At 40.0% G+C, this 20,385-nt stretch overlaps 2 protein-coding genes and 1 long non-coding RNA gene across 6 annotated transcripts in view; 1 reads left to right on the top strand and 2 right to left on the bottom strand.

Annotated features, from left to right (window-relative positions):
• Positions 1–616: 616 nt before the first annotated feature.
• Positions 617–15,561, top strand: LOC110526350 (meiotic recombination protein REC114). Its single transcript, XM_090238560.1, is given in 8 exon segments — positions 617–855; positions 1,091–1,180; positions 8,099–8,182; positions 8,779–8,967; positions 9,523–9,597; positions 9,927–9,974; positions 9,976–10,160; positions 15,423–15,561. Coding segments are annotated over 7 exon segments (681 nt in total). The 5' UTR covers positions 617–786; the 3' UTR covers positions 10,102–10,160; positions 15,423–15,561.
• The window catches only part of LOC110526349 (neuroplastin), a 64,418-nt gene continuing 56,076 nt past the window's right edge, over positions 12,044–20,385 (bottom strand). For 2 of the 4 annotated variants that reach the window (XM_021607240.3, XM_090238558.1), the window contains 2 exons: positions 13,556–13,632; positions 12,044–13,130 (listed from right to left, as the gene is read on the bottom strand). In XM_021607240.3, coding sequence (XP_021462915.2) covers positions 13,572–13,632 — 61 coding nt within the window. In that variant the 3' untranslated portion in view covers positions 12,044–13,130; positions 13,556–13,571. The remainder of the gene's footprint in view (positions 13,131–13,555; positions 13,633–20,385) is intronic. The other 2 variants (XM_021607243.3, XM_090238559.1) reach the window with 1 other exon arrangement.
• On the bottom strand, positions 16,259–19,906 carry LOC149983047 (uncharacterized). Its single transcript, XR_016496806.1, has 3 exons — positions 18,105–19,906; positions 17,173–17,907; positions 16,259–17,001 (listed from the first exon to the last, which is right to left on the bottom strand). It is a non-coding gene; the product is annotated as an uncharacterized LOC149983047 (long non-coding RNA).

Here is a 20,385-nt window from a genome sequence, read left to right as displayed (position 1 = left end):
TATGCTGTAATAGAAATAAGGCCATGCTCATTAAAAAAATTATCATCCTCCCTCATCTTAAACATCAGCAACCACCCTGGTGAAATACTGCTTGTATAACACATTACACATTACATGACATGCTCATTCACATTTTCTCAAGAAAGATTGAAAGAAATACATAATATTTCTCCACTTCTGTTCCTGAGACAAAATTAACATTTGTTGTATAATTTTACTGCAAGAAATGCATAATTCTGCAGAGTTAATATTATATTTGCGAGAGGTTATTTGCTTACAGACAGTGTCCATATTTCAGTTACTATTCCATATAAATTTAAATGAGGAATATTCTGTTTATTCATGAATATAGGGATACTCGTGAGCGGGATATCAAAGGTGCATGTAAACACTTTGTTCAAGACTTTACGCTGTATGTGAGCTATGAATACCTTGCGCACTTAAATGTGGTCACTATTCTAATTTAGCACCACCAACACATCACCCAGTAAATCAAAAAATGGAGCAATTGAGTTTGGGGATTAGGTTAGAGTTGAGTAGGTGCAACTAATGTGCTGGGCAGACACAAAAAAAACGCACTTCTAGCGTCTCCAGCCAGAACCCTGCGCATGCGCGCACACAGAAACACAATATACGTGACTCATGACTTTCTGATATTCCCGCGCTCATCAAGCAAAACAAACGTAGCTAACTAGCTAGCGTTAGCTCCTCTTATAAATATATATCTTATATTCTTAAATATTTTATTTTTTTACAAATGACAACTGTAACGTTACATAAATCTATATGGAGGTTGAAACTTTTTGGGGCGTTTTTTTGCCTGGGACCAAAGAAGACGACGGTAATCCATGGAAGGTGACGTGAAGTTGTCTAGTCGTGAATTTTGTCCAACAACGTCGGTCTTTATATGAGATAACGCTAGCCAAAGTTAGGTACCTAATGCCACTTGCTAGCTATGCTAACCAAACATAGTTTACAAATATAGGCGAGTTTACTACATTAGCAAATCAAAGAGTTATAGGTCTACACTTTACATTATGGATTTTGCCTCAGATGTGATGTTGAAAAATGTGTCTTGAAACTTCTCTAGATGTTTGAGCCCAGTGAAAGCGCGGGTGAATTGGTGCTCACCATTGTGGAATCCGGTCATATGTTGGTGTCCCAAGGTCACGATCTTCTGGTAAGTGAGTTGAGGTCTAGCTACTAGACTTTATATGCCCTTTGATGTCCTAAAGTCAAGTCATTCCTGGATGGATCTGGATCTAGTTTTTACTGTATTTTATCTGGACTGCACATCTCTAGGCTAAGTAACAATGTATCCAAATATGATAAAATAAAAATAAAATATCCCCCAATATATTCAATAATTGATTATTATATACCAAGTTACTGCCAAATGTACACTCAATAGACATAAAATAATAGCTGTTGTTGTCCAACCTGCACTCATTGTTGGCCTAAATTACACTGACTGTACAAAACATTAGGAACACCTGCTCTTTCCATGACATACGGATCATGTGAATCCAGTTGAAAGCTATAAACACTTACTGATGCCACTTGTTAAATCCACTTCAATCAGTGTAGATAAAGGGGAAGAGACAGGTTAAAGAAGGATTTTTAAGCCTTGAGACATTGATTATGTATGTGGGCCATTCAGAGGGTGAATGGGCACGACAAAAGATTGCAGTGTCTTGGAACAGGGTATGGTAGTAGATGCCAGGTGCACCAGTTTGAGTGTGTCAAGAACTGCAATGCTGCTGGGTTTTTCACACTCAATAGTTTCCCATGTGTATCAAGATTAGTCCACCACCCAAAGGATAACCAGCCAATTTGACACAACTGTGGGAAGCATTGGCGTCAACATAGGCCAGCATCCCTGTGGAATGCTTTCAATACCCTGTAGAGTCCATAACACGAAGAATTGAGGCTGTTCTGAGGGCAAAAGGGGGTGCAAGTCAATATTAGGAAGGTGTTAATGTTTTGTACACTTTGTACACTTATTTTTTATTAACAAATATGCCTTCTAACTCAGGCTAGTCTAAGCTTAGATATATTTTATTAGGATAATAAGCAGATAGCCTAGCTATGGATACAATTGTATGTTTTTTGCAACAATGTTGAAAAGTGACCCCAATTTTGACATTCAAAGGACTTGATTACAAGTCCTTGAAAATACAAGGAACGAGAACAAATACTGAACACCTGCTAGGTTGCTGCTGTACATAGAATAGTGCCTGTGTTAGTGTGTAGTTTAGTGTGTGTGTTAGTGTGTGTCTTCTCAAGGTTCACTGCCAGACTCTGTGTGCAGCTGAGAGACCCAGCGGGAATGGCTGTAGAAACACAATGGCCATAGCTGCACTATGCCACATCGAGTGCTGGATGGAAAGTGGCTACAGCTATCTTGCTGAGCCAGGGTGCCAGGCAAGGCTACATGCTAATTCATTTTAGGACACAAAGTGCTCTCTGACAAAAGTGGATAGTGGTCATTGATAGATCGTCGCCCTTAATCTTAATGCACTTGAGTATCTTTCAATGAAGAGAGTTTACAGTAGTACACAGTGGCTGATTCCAGGGGAGTCCCAACTGAATGATGATGCCATATTAGGATGCACCATGCTGGAGGAGAGAGAGGGTTATTGTGTGTAATCATCATCCAGATTACTCCTGATTCTAAGATGTAGTGTAATGGGGGCTTTCTCTCAGAAAACGACTGGCTATGCCTCACAGAATGACTTGAAGACAAGTCTTGTTGAAATTATGTAATGTTATGTATTATGTATCACTCCCTGATATGATAACTTTCAACTAAAAATAAAAATTTGATCTAATCCCTTCAGAACATCTCAGCGGAGTAGGAAAATTGAAATCTGTTTTGAATCTGGAAGTACGGAGCTGAAGTGTAATGTTTTATGTAACAGAGCTGAGTAGACTTCATCCCTCCATTGTGTTGAAGTCCATTTGAAATGGAGAAACATAACTTGCAGTATCTACAGTGGCAAAAAAAATACATATGAACCCTTTGGAAATACCTGGATTTCTGCATAAATTGGTCATAAAATTTGATCTGATCTTCATCTAGGTCACAACAATAGACACGCATAGTCTGCTTAAACTAATAACACACAACCAATTATACGTTTTCATGTCTTTATTGAACACACCGTGCAAACATTCACAGTGCAGGCTGGAAAAAGAATGTGCCCTTGGATTTAATAACTGGTTGACCCTCCTTTGGCAGCAATAACATCAACCAAATGTTTTCTGTAGTTGCGGATCAGACCTGCACAACGGTCAGGAGGAATTTTGGATCATTCCTCTTTACAAAACTGTTTCAGTTCAGCAATATTCTTGGGATGTCTGGTGTGAACTGCTCTCTTGAGGACATGCCTCAGCATCTCAAATCAGGTTGAGGTCAGGACTCTGACTGGGCCACTCCAGAAGGTGCATTTTCTTCTGTTGAAGCCATTCTGTTGTTAATTTACTTCTGTGTTTTGGGTCATTGTCCTGTTGCATCACCCAACTTCTGTTGAGCTTCAATTGGCGGACAGATAGCCTAACATTTTCCTGCAAAATGTCTTGATAAACTTGGGAATTAATTTTTCCGGCGATGATAGCAAGCTGTCCAGGCCCTGAGGCAGCAAAGCAGCCCCTAACCATGATGCTCCCTCCACCATACTTTACAGTTGGGATGAGGTTTTGATGTTGGTGTGCTGTGCTGTTCTGCACTTTTTTTTCTCTACACATAGTGTTGTGTGTTCCTTCCAAACAACTAAACTGTAGTTTCATCTGTCCACAGAATATTTTGCCAGTAGCGCTGTGGAACATCCAGGTGCACTTTTGCAAACTTCAGACTTGCAGAAATGTTTTTTTTTGGACAGCAGTGGCCTCTTCCGTGGTGCCCTGCCATGAACACCATTCTTGTTTAGTGTTTTATGTATCGTAGACTCGTCAACAGAGATGTTAGCATGTTCCAGAGATTTCTGTAAGTCTTTAGCTGACACTCTAGGAGTCTTCTTAACCTCATTGAGCATTCTGCGCTGTGCTCTTGCAGTCATCTTTGCAGGATGGCCACTCCTATGGAGAGTAGCAACAGTGCTGAACTTTCTCCATTTATAGACAATTTGTCTTACTGTGGACTGATGAACATTAAGGCTTTTAGACATACTTTTGTAACCCTTTCCAGCTTTATGCAAGTCAACAATTCTTAATCTTAGGTGTTCTGAGATCTCCTTTGTTCGAGGCATCAGGCAATGCTTCTTGTGAATAGCTCAAATATTGTGAGTATTTTTTTATAGGGCAAGGCAGCTCTAACCAACATCTCCAATCTCATCTCATTGATTTGACTCCAGGTTAGCTGACTCCTGACTCCAATTAGCTTTTGGAGAAGTCATTAGCCTAGGGTTTCACATACTTTTCCCAACCTACACTGTGAATGTTTAAATGATGTATTCAATAGAGACAAGACAAATACAATAATTGATGTGTTATTAGTTTAAGCACACTATGTTTGTCTATTGTTGTGACTTAGATGAAGATCAGATCAAATTCGATGACCAATTTATGCAGAAATCTAGGTAATTCCAAAGTGTTTGCATACTTTTTTTGCCACTGTAGATACTGCAAGTTATGTTTCTCCATTTCAATTGGACTTCAGCACAATGGAGGGATGGATCGTCTATTCAGCTCTGTTACATAAAACATTACACTTTATATGTATATATACATGCATACAGTTGAAGTCAGAAGTTTACATACACTGTATCACAATTCCAGTGGGTCAGAAGTTTACATACACTAAGTTGACTGTGCCTTTAAACAGCTTGGAAAATTCCAGAAAATGTTGTCATGGCTTTAGAAGCTTCTGATAGGCTAATTGACATCATTTGAGTCAATTAGAGGTATACCTATGGATGTATTTCAAGCCTACCTTCAAACTCAGTGCCTCTTTCCTTGACATCATGGGAAAATCAAAAGAAATCAACCAAGACCTCAGAAAAAACATTGTAATCCTCCACAAGTCAGGTTCATCCTTGGGAGCAATTTCCAAATGCCTGAAAGTGCCATGTTCATCTGTACAAACAATAGTACGCAAGTATAAACACCATGGGACCACTCAGCCGTCATTCCACTCAGGAAGGAGACGCGTTCTGTCTCCTAGAGATGAATGTACTTTGGTGCGAAAAGTGCAAACCAATCCCAGAACAACAGCAAATGACCTTGTTAAGATGCTGGAGGGAACAGGTACAAAAGTATCTATTTCCACATTAAAGCGAGTCCTACATCGACATAACCTGAAAGGTCGATCATCAAGGAAAAAGCCACTGCTCCAAAACTGCCATAAAAAAGCCAGACTACGGTTTGCAACTGCACAAGGGGACAAAGATCTTACTTTTTTGGAGGGAGAAATGTCCTCTGGTCTGATGAAATAAAAATAGAACTGTTTGGCCATAATGACAATCGTTATGTTTGGAGGAAAAAGGGGGAGGCTTGCAAGCCAAAGACACCATCCCAACCGTGAAGCACGGGGGTGGCAGCATCATGTTGTGGGGGTGCTTTGCTGCAGGAGGGCCTGGTGCACTTCACAAAATAGATGGCCTCATGAGGGAGGAAAATTATGTGGATAAATTGAAGCAACATCTCAAGACATCAGTCAGGAAGTTAAAGCTTGGTCACAAATCGGTCTTCCAAATGGACAATGACCCCGAGCATTCTTCCAGAGTTGTGGCAAAATGGCTTAAGGACAACAAAGTCAAGGTATTGGAGTGGCCATCACAAAGCCCTGACCTCAATCCCATAGAACATTTGTGGGCAGAACATAAAAAGTGTATGCAAGCAAGGAGGCCTACAAAGCTGACTCAGTTACACCAGCTCTGTCAGGAGGAATGGCCCAAGATTCTCCAAACTTATTGTGGGAAGCTTGTGGAAACCTGAAACGTTTGACCCAAGTTAAACAATGTAAAGACAATGCTACCAAATACTAATTGAGTGTATGTATGTAAACTTCTGACCCACTGGGAATATTATGAAATAAATAAATAATTCTCTCTACTATTATTCTGACATTTCACATTCTTAAAGTAAAGTGGTGATCCTAACTGACCTAAGACAGGAAATTCTTACTAGGATTAAATGTCAGGAATTGTGAAAAACTGAGTTTAAATGTATTTGGCTAAGGTGTATGTAAGCTTCTGACTTCACAACTGCGCTGTTAAAAGACACTGATGTCCTGATGACACTGATGCAACCGCGCACCTATGTGAGAGTGGATTCTCGGCCCTCACTAGCATGAAAACTAAATACAGGCACAGGCTGTGTGTGGAGACTCTCTCCAATACAACCCAACTTTGCAGAGTTATGTGCATCCTTCAAGCACACTTTTCTCATTAACCTGTGTTGAGTTATTCACAATTTTCAATGAACAAATAAGGTTTTATATGTAAGATGGTTAAATAAAGAGCAAAATTATGTATTATTATTATATTATTTGTGCCCTGGTCCTATAAGAGCTCTTTGTCACTTCCCACGACCCAGATTGTGACAAACTCACACTCATTATTCTATTTAATTAATGTATCGTATGCGTGTGTGTGGCAGGCTTACAATGATGGCAAAAAACAACATTTGAGAGTGTGCTGACCCTGGTGCTAGAGGGGGAACACAGCTGGATGTTGAATGTTTGAAGGGGTACGGGACTATAAAAAGTTTGGGAACCACTGGCATAACAAATAACTAGCTAAACATTTCACGATTTTGATTCTGTTTGAATTTACAATCTGGAGTGCCAGAGTGCGCTCTAGGCGTTCGTTGTCAGATTGTCCGTTCATAAATTCGGAGCGTTCAGAGCGCTGGCTGAGAAGTAGGGTTGATCCAAACATTCAAGGGCAGTCAAGCACCCAAGCTAACGTTGGCTAGCTACTTCCAGACACAAATGAGACTGAGAGAACACCATTTTGCTTGCCCTAGCAGAGCTGGTTATGCTGTAACTGTCCTGCTGGCAACAATTTATTTACGCTTTTTTTGCCGACGTTTACTGACACCGGCCATATTCAACGGGTGTTGAATATAAAGTCAGCAGTTATTCTGCGCGAGACTGCTCTGAAATCAAGAGTAGATATTCAGAATGAACAATGTCCATAGCACTTAGCTAAGAATTATGTGAATAATCAAGTCAATAAACGTTGGGTAGTTTAGTTAGATAGCAGATTGTTAATAATACTGCCTGGCAAGTTCGATGTATTATTAGTAGCCAGCTAACGTTAGGTAGCTAGCTAACATACCTACTGCTGTAATGCTATGCTGTTCATAAGGATAACATAGCTAACAAATTGTCAAAACAAACCTATTTGAAGAGTCAATACTTTATTACATTACTCAACATTTTCTTAAAATGTTTCATGATTAGTTAAACCAATGAATAATTTGTATCCACTTTCGTCAGACTTCGGCCGCCATTTTCTACAAATCTGAAAATGTTGTGAAGCCACGCCCATTTTTGGAAGAATTGCATTATGGGCCCTAAAAGCACGGAAATAGTGCCCACTGCATGTATACTTTGTAAATTTTTCCACATTTAGTACGACAACTTTTGGCATGCTAACTATATCCATACTATGACCAATAAGCATACTATGTACTCAAATCACGTCTCAAATAGTATGGTTAGTGTGGTTAATATGAGAATTCGAGCACAGCTTATGACTCTCAACGATGATATTTAGTACAACAACATTCAGCCTCCAACAGCTGGTTGTTCGAGATGGAGATGGAAGTTATCTTTCCAAATACAGTACATACTGATGGCATGCTGCTGGTCACAGGGTCTGTCTGGATGGGTTTCTGAGTCAATAGAGCCCCCTGCAGGCGCGCTTATGTCATTTCAGATCATTTGAGATTGCTCCTGCTAACCAAAAGTAGAGCTGTGATTGCTTCATGCTCCGTCTGATACTATTAAATGGACTTGTATGTCTCATTGAAGACATGAGGATTAGCTGTGTGCCCTATCCAATATGACTTTGGTTTTACTACTATGACTTTTGACTGTTGTTTGTTTACCATTGTTAGTCTGTCTGAATGTTGTGTTACTTGCATTTTTCAGGATGGGTTTTCCTTGCTTGATGCTCCAAGCTTCCTCAAAGTTCAGCAGAAATCAGATACCCTACTTTTCCGTCTGACTGTTAAGGTGGGTTGCGAAAGTGATTTTCTTGGAGCCTTTATTTGCTTTTAGAAACAACACCATTTTTAAATAGAAGCTACAGTCGTACAGTATACAACAGTATACATACCAACTTGTATTATTATTCTAGCACCTAGTTTTAAATGAAACGTAGGCTAATGTTAACTACAAGGCAACACCGGAATTTTACAGAAGGTAATTTCCTCAGCAATTTGTATAGTGGCAGCTTTATTTACCATAGCCAGATTTCACATTGACATGAGCGTGGCAGAGCTAATGTTTGGCAGGGGTGGCTGTGCTGAGACAACAGTGTAATTGGTCATTAAATGGCCTGAATTAAGGGGATCTGAGGCCTGACACGATGCATTTTAACAGTCTTGGCACAGCTAGCTGGCTGCGAGCAGTGCTTTGGCTGCCCATGTTCTGCCAAGGGCCTAGCTTGTGAGTGATATGTAGGCTAAATAAGTGTTGTAGGTACGTGTCACTGTGATGAATTGTAAGTGGCGTGTCAAGCTTGTAGTCTGCTGGTCAAAATTGCCTCAGTAGCGGCGAGGAGGAGATATAGGCCAGCTCTCACACGAAACACTGCTGTATATGTGCAGGGGGAGAGTTGTTCGATCGGGATGCAGTTCAGTGGCAGCAGGGCTGAGGCCCTGGAGGAGCGTGGCAGTGCAGTACTCAGACTGAAGGAGTACCTGCCTGTCACCACACAGGGGGGGCCACCACCACCATTCAGCTGCACCCCAACATCCAATCAGCCCCCTACCAAGACCACTGCACAGGATCAACAGGTACTCAACAACACATTCACACAGAAAGCTACGTATTGCATCATGAAAGTGTATTTTGGAACATCTGAATTGTAACAGCTCCTGCAATACATTAACTAACTGAAATGAGTGCATTGCATCTTTTTTTCACCTGTGTTGCTGTTCTTATTTTAAGAATGTAATTCTTCACAATGTATGAGGCAAACTATAGTTAATGATGTACTAAAGTTGCTGTTGTTACAGTAAGAATCACCCACTAGATGGTGCTATTTACAAGCATGAAAACAATATAGCTAGTTTAATACTGAACAGCCCTGGAACCAACTAGGTTAATATGGATTTTATGTATGAATCAATGACAATGTGCGATATGTCAATCCTTAACCTCCCCACACAGAAGGGGGAGAAATGAAACCAACACACACACATTTGAAAAAGCTCTCAGTGAGGATGAAAGAGCTATGATGACTGAGGGAAATCATTCAATAAAGGATGCAACTATGATGCAGCTCTAACCTCCCTTGGCCCTATAAAGTCCTGTGGCATTAGTATCATCTCTTTTAACCTTGTCATCAGGCGAGTGCTGGGGAGGCTATGGCTACTGAACCGGAGGTCGTCCAGGGCTCTTTATCCATCAAACGTCTTACCCAGGTAGGTTGGTACTGACACAACACGGTGATTAGATAGATGACTGATGAATGCTGAGGGTGATGATTCACTTGATGGAGTTTGACAATCGCGCGAACTGAATGAGTAGCAGTTATTTAACATTCAGGAGTTACTGCTCTCACCCACTGAGCTTGAATGTAACATACACTTCATGGGGTTGTAGTTATTCCCCGCCACTACTGAAGTGTAGAGTAGCCCAATGGAATAATTAACACTTAATTGACTTGGGAGATTATAGTTAGCCGATGTCATGGCTTTAAGTCTATACAAACAAATGATCAGATCCCTGGTCTATCTTTATTTTTCCTCAGCACTTCCTGGGCGAGCATGGTCTGTCCTTGCCCCTGGTGTCCTTGCCCCTGGTGCCACAGTGCTCTGTTCTGTGGGGAGCTGGAGCCCTTCCTCCGCCTGTGTCTCTTGGACCCCAGCTTCCCTGCCTTGGTGGAGGAGGTGGAAGGGGAGCTGAAGAAAGTGCTCCAGGACTGAGGAGCTAAAGCTCATCAACACAAACAGCCAGAGGGAGACAGGTCAACTCACTACACACGGTACACATGTGGGTGGGAGGTGGGTTGTGGAAGAGTTGGGGAATGTGTTGTTTAGAGGTCGACCGATTAATCGGAATGGCCGATTTAATTAGGGCACATTTCAAGTTTTCATAACAATCAGAAATCTGTATTTTTGGACACCGATTTGGCCAATTTTATTTTAAAAATAAATGTACAACTTTATTTAATCTTTATTTAACTAGGTAAGTCAGTTAAGAACACATTCTTATTTTCAATGAAGGCCTAGGAACAGTGGGTTAACTGCCTCGTTCAGGGGCAGAACGACAAATTTTTTTGGGGATTCAATCTTGCAGCGTTACAGTTAACTAGTCCAACGCTCTAACCACCTGATTACATTCCACGAGGAGACTGCCTGTTACGCGAATGCAGTAAGCCGAGGTAAGTTGCTAGCTAGCATTAAACTTATCTTATAAAAAACAATCAATCAATCATAATCACTAGTTAACTACACATGGTTGATGATATTACTAGTTTATCTAGTGTGTCCTGCATTGCATATAATCGATGCGTATCGTTGCTCCAATGTGTACCTAACCATAAACATCAATGCCTTTCTTAAAATCAATACACAGAAGTATATATTTTTAAACCTGCATATTTAGCTAAAAGAAATCCAGGTTAGCAGGCAATATTAACCAGGTGAAATTGTGTCACTTCTCTTGCGTTCATTGCACGCAGAGTCAGTGTATATGCAACAGTTTGGGCTGCCTAATTTGCCAGAATTTTACGTAATTATGACAAACATTGAAGGTTGTGCAATGTAACAGGAATATTTAGACTTATGGATGTCACCCGTTAGATAAAATACAGAACTGTTCCGTATTTCACTGAAAGAATAAACATTTTGTTTTCGAGATGATAGTTTCCGGATTCAGCCATATTAATGACCTAAGGCTCGTATTTCTGTGTGTTATCATGTTATAACTAAGTCTATGATTTGATAGAGCAGTCTGACTGAGCGATGGTAGGCAGCAGCAGGCTCGTAAACATTCATTCAAACAGCACTTTCGTGCGTTTTGCCAGCAGCTCTTCGCAAGCACAGCGCAGTTTATGACTTCAAGCCTATCAACTCCCGAGATTAGGCTGGTGTAACTGATGTGAAATGGCTAGCTAGTTAGCGGGGTGCGAGCTAATAGCGTTTCAAACGTCACTTGCTCTGAGACTTGGAGTGGTTGTTCCCCTTGCTCTGCATGGGTAACGCTGCTTCGAGGGTGGCTGTTGTCGTTGTGTTCAATGTTCGAGCCCAGGTAGGGGCGAGGAGAGGGACTGAAGCTATACTGTTACACTGGCAATACTAAAGTGCCTATAAGAACATCCAATAGTCAAAGGTATATGAAATACAAATGGTATAGAGAGAAATAGTCCTATAATTCCTATAATAACTACAACCTAAAACTTCTTACCTGGGAATATTGAAGACTCATGTTAAAAGGAACCACCAGCTTTCATATAGCTTTCTTACATGGCACATATTGCACTTTTACTTTCTTCTCCAACACTTTGTTTTTGCATTATTTAAAACAAATTGAACATGTTTCATTATTTATTTGAGGCTAAATTGATTTTATTGATGTATTATATTAAGTTAAAATAAATAAATGTTCATTCAGTATGGTTGTAATTGTCATTATTACAAATACATTTTAAAAAATCGGCCGATTAATTGGAATCTGCTTTTTTTGGTCCTCCAATAATCGGTATTGGCATTGAAGAATCATAATCGGTCGACCTCTAGTGTTCTTCATGCTGCTGATTGTGTAAATGTGTGCTCGAACATAGTGACCATTGTGTTGAAGGAGGATATTTGTAGCAGGACAAATTTTGCGGTTTCTAGAAAGGATTTTCGAGGCAAAAAAATGAAATGTATTTTGGAGCCTTTTATTTTCAAAAATGTATTAGTCTCGTATGTTATTGGTCTGATGTTTTATCGTGGCTAGAGATACCGTAGCTCCTTCCATTCCCACCCTAATGTAGGTCCATTTGCACTGCAATACACATGGATACATGGTGTATTTATAGGACAGGAGTCATGCAGCTACAGCAGTGCATTTTGCTATACCAGCTTCCAAGTGATCCCACAATATTAAAGCTTCACTGAGAAAAACAAACTGCCCCCAATATATCTATATATGAATACATATTGCATAGGATAATAGCCATGCTGTACAATTTCAGAAAAATAAAAATGAATGAATTAAGTTGGGAAATATAAAATGTATTTTTTTCTTTACATACAGTATTTGCTATTGTTTGAACACTCGTACCTCAACATATACAAGACATCCTAAGTTACTCTGAAAAATAAAAATAAACACTCATTTTATTTATAACTAGATAGATATAGTAGTAATTTTCATATAATCATTTTCAAGTAAATACTGCCAGACATCAAATCCCTTGCATCACATTTTCACTATAATGGCTGTTAAGAGTGGACTTTCCTTTCACTAAATCAAACATAGTTTAATGACAATGAATCAGCTGTACAAAGTTATTTAAGAATATAACAGTATTTTTCAGTTCAGGACAATTTCATAAAAAAACATAATTCCTTTGGACGCAAAATAGCCATACAGACATGAGGGAAAACAACAAAGTCTATTCTGGGCATCCTATTGCGTAATAATTTGCATGCGTTTTACATGATATGTAATACAAAAAGGATCACCTCTGGTTGGAGGACATGATAAAATGAATAAAAGAGACATCAAACAGCACACAAAAAAAGATGTGCACACCTTTCGTGATGGAATTAGTCATCTCTCCGTCCAGGACTGTTCATGTAAGACTGAATAAGTCATGCTTAAGACAGCCATCTTGTTCTTTTCTGCCAGTGTTACGCTGTTATTGTTTTTTCTCGTAAGAGAGAGATGAGATATGCTTCATTAAAAATTGCCTGGAGCTCCCTCCTCAGATACCTTCATATGGTCAAGATATGCAGTTAGTCATCTGTTCATGAAAATCGGGGGAGAAAGGAATTAGTATACCCTGTGCACATTATCACATTCCTACAGTATATCACTTAGTTGACTTCCATATGCCTCATATTCCTTTTTCTAAAGGCCAGAATACTCACTGCAATGAGTAGCTTCTCATTTTATGAAGGCCGGAATACTCACTAAAACGAGTAGCTTCTCATTTTATATAGGCCGGAATACTCACTACAACGAGTAGCTTCTCATTTTATGAAGGCCGGAATACTCACTACAACGAGTAGCTTCTCATTTTATAAAGGCTGGAATACTCACTACGAGGATTAGCTTCTCATTTTATAAAGGCCGGAATACTCACTATGAGGAGTAGCTTCTCATTTTATAAAGGCCGGAATACTCACGACGAGTAGCTTCTCATTTTATAAAGGCCAGAATACTTACTGCAACGAGTAGCTTCTCATTTTGTATTCCTCTGGCGCACATTTTTGTCTTTGTGGTTGTTTGTCGAATTTGTTTTCCTAGTGAAGAAATACCAAGAGAAATACCAATTCCAGGGGGAAATTATGATATGTATATATACAGTGCATTCGGAAAGTATTCAGACCCATTGACTTTTCCACATTTTGTTACTTTACAGCCTTATTGTAAAATTTATTACATCATTTCCCCCCATCATCAATCTACACACAATGTCCTATAATGCCAAAGCAAAAACAGGCTTTTAATTTTTTTTGTAAAACAGAAATACCTTATTTACATAAGTATTCAAACCCTTTGCTATGAGTCTCGAAATTGAGCTCCGGTGCATCCTGTTTCCATTGATCGCCCTTGAGATATTTCTACTTGATTGGAGTCCACCTGTAGTAAATTAAATTGATTGGACATGATTTCGATTTGCACACACCTGTCTATATAAGATCCCACAGTTGACAGTGCATGTCAGAGCAAAAACCAAGCAATGAGGTCAAAGGAATTGTCCGTAGAGCACAGACACAGATTTGGGGAAGGTAAAAAAAAAAAGCTATAAAAAAAACATTGAAGGTCCCCAACAACACAATGGCCTCCATCATTCTTAAATGGAAGAAGTTTAGAATCACCAAGAATGTTCCTACAGCTGGCCGCAGGTGAGAAGGGCCTTGGTCAGGGAGGGAACCAAGAACCGATGGTCAGCTCCTGAGTTCCTCTGTGGAGATGGGAAAACCTTCCAGAAGGACAACCATCTTTGCAGCACTCCACCAATCAGGCCTTTATGGTAGAGTGGCCAGACGGAAGCCACTCCTCAGTAAAATGCACGACAGCCCGCTTGGAGTTTTCCAAGAGGCACCTAAAGGACTCTGACCATGAGAAACAAGATTCTCTGGTCTGATGTTAGATTGAACTCTTTGGCCTGAATGCCAAGGGTCACTTCTGGAGGAAACCTGGCACCATCCCTACAGTGAAGCATGGTGGTGGCAGCGTCATGCTGTGGGCATGTTTTTCAGCGGCAGGGACTGGGAGACTAGTCAGGATCGAGGGAAAGATGAACAGAGCAAAGTACAGAGAGATCCCTGATGAAAACCTGCTCCAGAGCGCTCAAGACCTCAGACGGGGGAGAAGGTTCACCTTCCAACAGGACAACAACCCTAAGTACACAGCCAAGACAATGCAGGAGTGGCTTCGGGACAAGTCTCTGAATGTCCTTGAGTGGCCCAGCCAGAGCCCAGACTTGAACCCAATCACCCAATCAAACATCTCTGGAGATACCTGAAAATAGCTGTGCAGCAACGCTCCCCATCCAACCTGACAGCTTGAGATGATCTGCAGAGAAGAATGGGAGAAACGCCCCAAATACTGGTGTGCCAAGCTTGTACAGTGGTTCCTCCTTTAAAATTTGCTAGCTTACACCGCAGGACCTAGAGGTACTCAGCGTCACGGCTTCATGGCTTCAGACCACCGCAAGGGGGAGTTAGAGCACTCATTATGCATTTGGGTCCCAAGGTTTTTATATGACCAATCATATCGAGTGGTTCCAATGACAGATTTGACACGAGCCACCCGTCCCTGGTGACTTTCTTCAGCAAAGATGGCTGAGAAAACATTACGGTGGAAGCAAATAAGTAATTATAACATCATAACAAGTCAAGCAAAACATTTACAATTAAGAGGAATATGTTAGTTAATGTAGAGACAAACGATTGTGCATATTTTTTTGTCATAAAGTTAATGTACAAAAACTGCTATTTAGCAAGTTAGCTGACTAGCTAACATTAGCCAGCTAGCTAGTGTTATGACATGAGTATGAAAATGTAATTCGTGTTTAATGTTTTAGGGACTCCTGAGAGAACCTGCAAGCCAGACTGTCGTCTTGTGAAACAGTGGATGTAAAGAATCTAGCTAGCTAAAGCATTTACTGCAAATTCAATGTACAATTGTGTTAGCTTGCCTTGCTTATATTTGCCATGCAATGCAGCTGAAGTAACATAGCGAGCTAACTATTTGCTTATTGTGTAGTGGAAGATGAAAATAACTGTATTCCTATGAATGTGTAGCTAGCTACAGTATGTAGCCGATCTGTGTATGGACCCTTAAAAGGTTAGGTTCTGAACTAATATTCATACCAATGAACCTCAGCTATCATAGTTGTATCAACTTCAAGTCTGAATGGCATTAATGAAGCCTATGGATTGAGTAGAATATAATAACTTTATTGTGCCAAGGATGCAAGTCCTATATACATGTACTGTTATTACCATGCATGAGATCCCCACATTGTAGCCTGTACATTGACTATATTCACTGATCATGTACACTTCCTTGGCAAATAAAGGTGCGGTTCAGGTATGAATCTCTTTGAGACATTCTTTTTCAGTCATATCCAATACTAGGTGTATCAAACTCCATTCTTTGAATTATGCTGTGTCTGCATGTATGTATTACAATTATACACTTCAACCGTGTTTACCGCTCCTGGGACATCAATGATTACACATTGTAACTATGCAATAGACTAGAAACATGATTTAAGAAAAGGCTGATTTGTAATTCATATAGCGAGAAAAAAACAGTACACTACGCTTCCTATGAATATCTAACTCCCTTCATCTGCATTAATCTGAGGACACTGGATAGGTGTAGTATTTCAATGAGATACTTCATTTCAACCAGTGGAGAATGTGAAATGCTTTATTGAAAGTTCATTATCCAGGTGTTATAAATACAAAATACATGCATTATAAATATTATAATTGTAATATATTACAAATACAAGTTAAATCTGTACTTCAATGCACAAATGGTGTGCATTTTAAAAAAGAGGAACCAAGAGGAGGTGGGGAGAGAGGTGTAGAAGACAGAAAAGGAAAGAGGTAAAACAGAGGAGCAGGGAAGACAGCATATGATTAATGAATTGCAGTGTTACCCTAATATTCTCTCAGTTCATCACAATTACATCGTGTCTCTAGTGGTATCTCCTAACCAGCCTTGGGCTCCCAGTCGGCCCGAAGGTTATCTTAAGAGCGGGTGAGGTGGCGATGACGGGACTGGCTTCCTCTCTTACATCAAAACATACCTGCAGACGAGAGACCGATAGATAGAAAGAGAGCATGATTAAGCTTCGTTTTTTTTATTCTAACACGGTCAGTCATCATAATCATCAGGAGGTGAAATGCAAAACTGACCTTGGATCATTAACTCTGGGACTACTACATCTCTATCTGTATTTCAATGTAAAGCATCTCTTTAATAATACTTCCTTTTGTCCCGACCAAGTGACCTCTCACCTATGATCATGCTGTTCCCTCTGTGTCAGCCAGTTCAGATGCAGGAGGGGTTCACCAACATAGCTGATATAACTGTGTGTGTGTAGTCTTACCTGGTGTTCACACTAAGTGGCTACAGAGTTCTTTATGCTGAAAAGCAGACACATGAGGACAAAAAATAGAAGATAATGTCAGTATTAGACTTTTACATTACCAGATCACAAATGAATACATAAATACCACTTGAAGCTTGATGATGACTTGATCATTTGAATCCGTTGTGTAGTACTAAGGCTACAGCTGGTGAGGTGTCAGGTTCACCTATGGACTTAAAGGGTGATTATTCCAACTCTCTGTGAAATGGTGCAGATCTGCCCGCAGACGGTAGGAACACATATCCCGCACAGAAGAGGTGGATAGAATTCGACAGGTCAAGGTAGCCTTCTTCCTCCAAACTGTGCAGCAAGTTGTAGTACTGACATGTCACAGCACTCCAAACACTCCATAAGCATTCCACTCTAACAGAGAGAAAGAAAAGGTTTTGTGTGGGGGAGGAACCTAATCTTTGTGGTCCTGTGGTCTTCCTCCATGAATAGTGAACACTGGTGGGGCCAAGGTTATAGAAATGCAAGTTGTGTGAGCCTCTGTGAGTGGTTACTGACTGTTTTGTGACGCAGACACCTGTCTGAGTGTACCATAAACATTTAAATGTAGAGGGCTATGTGTCTCATCACTTGGTTATTGCTAGGCTAACCCCCAGGGAAATCATGACTTGGCAGCAACGGGCTTGATAGTCCAGTGAAAATGGCTGAGTGTTAATGTGGTGTAAATCGGAAAATTAGCAGCTGACATCTTAAGGGTTATTTAATTAATGCATATGAGACAGGTTCCATGTTCAACAAGACAGGCAGGAAGATAGAAAAATAACACAGAAGAGGTTAATTACCTCTGGTTATGGACACTTATGCCAGGAATAAAGTTCCACTACCTGTTCCTCGGACAGTGAACATACATCTGTCAATATCTACATTTTCGACCCTTTGATCAGCTCGCAATCTGAAAGTAAAGAACATAGCTTATTTTTTTTGTAGATATGAAAACAATAACTGAGGTATGACTGTTCAATCTAAAGCAGCAGGTGTCATTTTCAGGAGATGTCAATACAGCACAGAAAGCTTAACACCAGACTGGTATTGTGGTTGTTCATAAGGTGATGGGAAATATGCAATATGCATACAAAATAATATACTTACCTTCCTTGAAAATCCATCTATACTGCCAAAGATGACAATGTTGTATCTTGAAAAAAAGCATTGGAATTAAAAGTGAGTTGTTTAACCTATGAACCTGCTTCATTATTCATGTATTACCAGTTGATGAAGAACAACTCCAATTGCATACATCATTGAACATTTGTCTACGAATAAGTAAGAATAAAAAAGTTCAAATAACTTCTTAGATTTGATGGAGACATACATCTTAGTACCTTATCAATTTATGATTTGTATCAATGTGGACGAGAGACAGGGGAGCAGGAACAGAGTATTTTTGCCGAGCAATGCAACGAAGCTGGATCGTTCTGGCAATGATACCTGCACCATCTACACGCTGCGAAGACTCCCTAACTCTTCGCCATTGTACACGATGGCCCATTACTTGGAGACTTCCTTTGACCATTCTAAAGCCTGCAAGGGGCATCCTTGCCTTAATGGCCCTGACTTTCAGGGAATGCTACTCTGATATGTCAGATGAAATGTTAGACACATTTCATCTGACATATCAGAGTAGCATTCCCTGGCAGACATATTGTGTTCTTTCATCCTTCTGTAAAAAAGCTATCTGTTACACTGTCATGAAATATGATTATATATCGACTATGAAACAAATAGGACAGGGCCTGCTAATGAGTTGCCATGAAAGAAAGTTAGATGAATTAAACTGAAAATGGCGAGAACAGGCATACGTAGCTAAATGTTTTTGGTTAGCTTGATAATAATAATTGCATGATTTATTATTCTACGGAATGTTTGTATCTATGTAATATAGTAGAATGTTATGAACCGATACTAACTACTAGCTATGTAGAAGTTGGACAGAAGAACGCCCAGCGCTGCTTACCTGAGATGCCATCATCACACAGTCCTTCGTAGGTGTCCGCTATGACTTCCTTTGTGTCGGAAAGAAAGGCTGAACAGTATTGGTTGAAGCCAAACTGACACTCAAAAAATGGCCAAAATGGAGGGGGGTTGATAGCGAAATTAAATTGTTTTCAAATACAGGTTTTGTTCTTCAATATGTTTTGCGCTCTAATACAAAATATTTTATTGCAAATTTGTTTTTTTTACTTTGAAGCCTCTTTTGCTTTCAGAACAATTATTTTTGATTGAAAATATAAAAAAAATGTTGCTTTCAGAACAATTATTTTTGATTGAAAATTTGCAATGCAGAATTCTTGACGCACAACTGAAGATGCTGACATATCCTGCATGCACGCCCAAAAGCGAGCCACTCAGGCAGAGAATGATGCGTGGAAGAGGGCGAGGAACGAGATGGGAGTAACAACAATTTGTTGCAAGTTGGGGAGGGGGGCTAATAGCTGAACAATAGACTATTAAACTTTTACTAAATAATTGTCTAATAGCCAAGCAAGGTGTAAAAAAATAAAAATAATTATATCACAGACCAGATTTGCCCTAATGACCAAGGGGGAGTTTGGGCACTGATTATGCTTTTGGTTCCCAATGCACTACTGTGTCTCTAACTGACAATGAATGGGCAATATAAACCAAATAATAAACTGATAATTGTGCACGAGTTCAAGTGAAACGAGCAGGGAGCAGGGTTCGAACTCTAAACCTTCTTGCCCGAAGTCCAGCCCGCTATCGACTGCACCAAAAGCATGCTCAAGCCGCAGTGTCGATAGAGCGCGTCCTCGCGGTAGCTTGCTACTCAATGTAATAAAGTGAATACTTTTCAAATAAATGACCTTACACGTTATGTTCGCTGACAATTTGTTAGCTACGCTGTCCTTACAAACCACATAGCATAGCATTACAGCAGTATCTACCGGTATGTTAGCTATCTACATAACCTTAGTAGTTATAAATCAAAACCAAAGTTTATTTGTCACGTGCGCCGAATACAACAGGTGTAGGTAGACCTTACAGTAAAATGCTTACTTACAGGCTCTAACCAATAGTGCAAAAAAAGTTATTAGGTGAACAATAGGTAAGTAAAGAAATAAAACAACAGTAAAAAGACAGGCTATATACAGTAGCGAGGCTATAAAAGTAGCAAGGCTATATACAGACACCGGTTAGTCAGGCTGATTGAGGTAGTATGTACATGTAGACCTGGTTAAAGTGACTATGCATATATGATGAACAGAGTGTAGCAGTAGCGTAAAAGAGGGGTTGGTGGGTGGCGGGACACGTTGCAGATAGCCTGGTTAGCCAATGTGCGGGAGCACTGGTTGGTCTTCCCAATTGAGGTAGTATGTACATGAATGTACAGTCGTGGCCATAAGTTTTGAGA

The sequence above is a fragment of the Oncorhynchus mykiss genome, chromosome 6 (assembly GCF_057628025.1).
Source record: "Oncorhynchus mykiss isolate SJ-2025 chromosome 6, ASM5762802v1, whole genome shotgun sequence".
In the NCBI taxonomy this organism is placed as follows: domain Eukaryota; kingdom Metazoa; phylum Chordata; class Actinopteri; order Salmoniformes; family Salmonidae; genus Oncorhynchus; species Oncorhynchus mykiss.
This window is presented reverse-complemented; position numbering and strand designations above follow the sequence as displayed.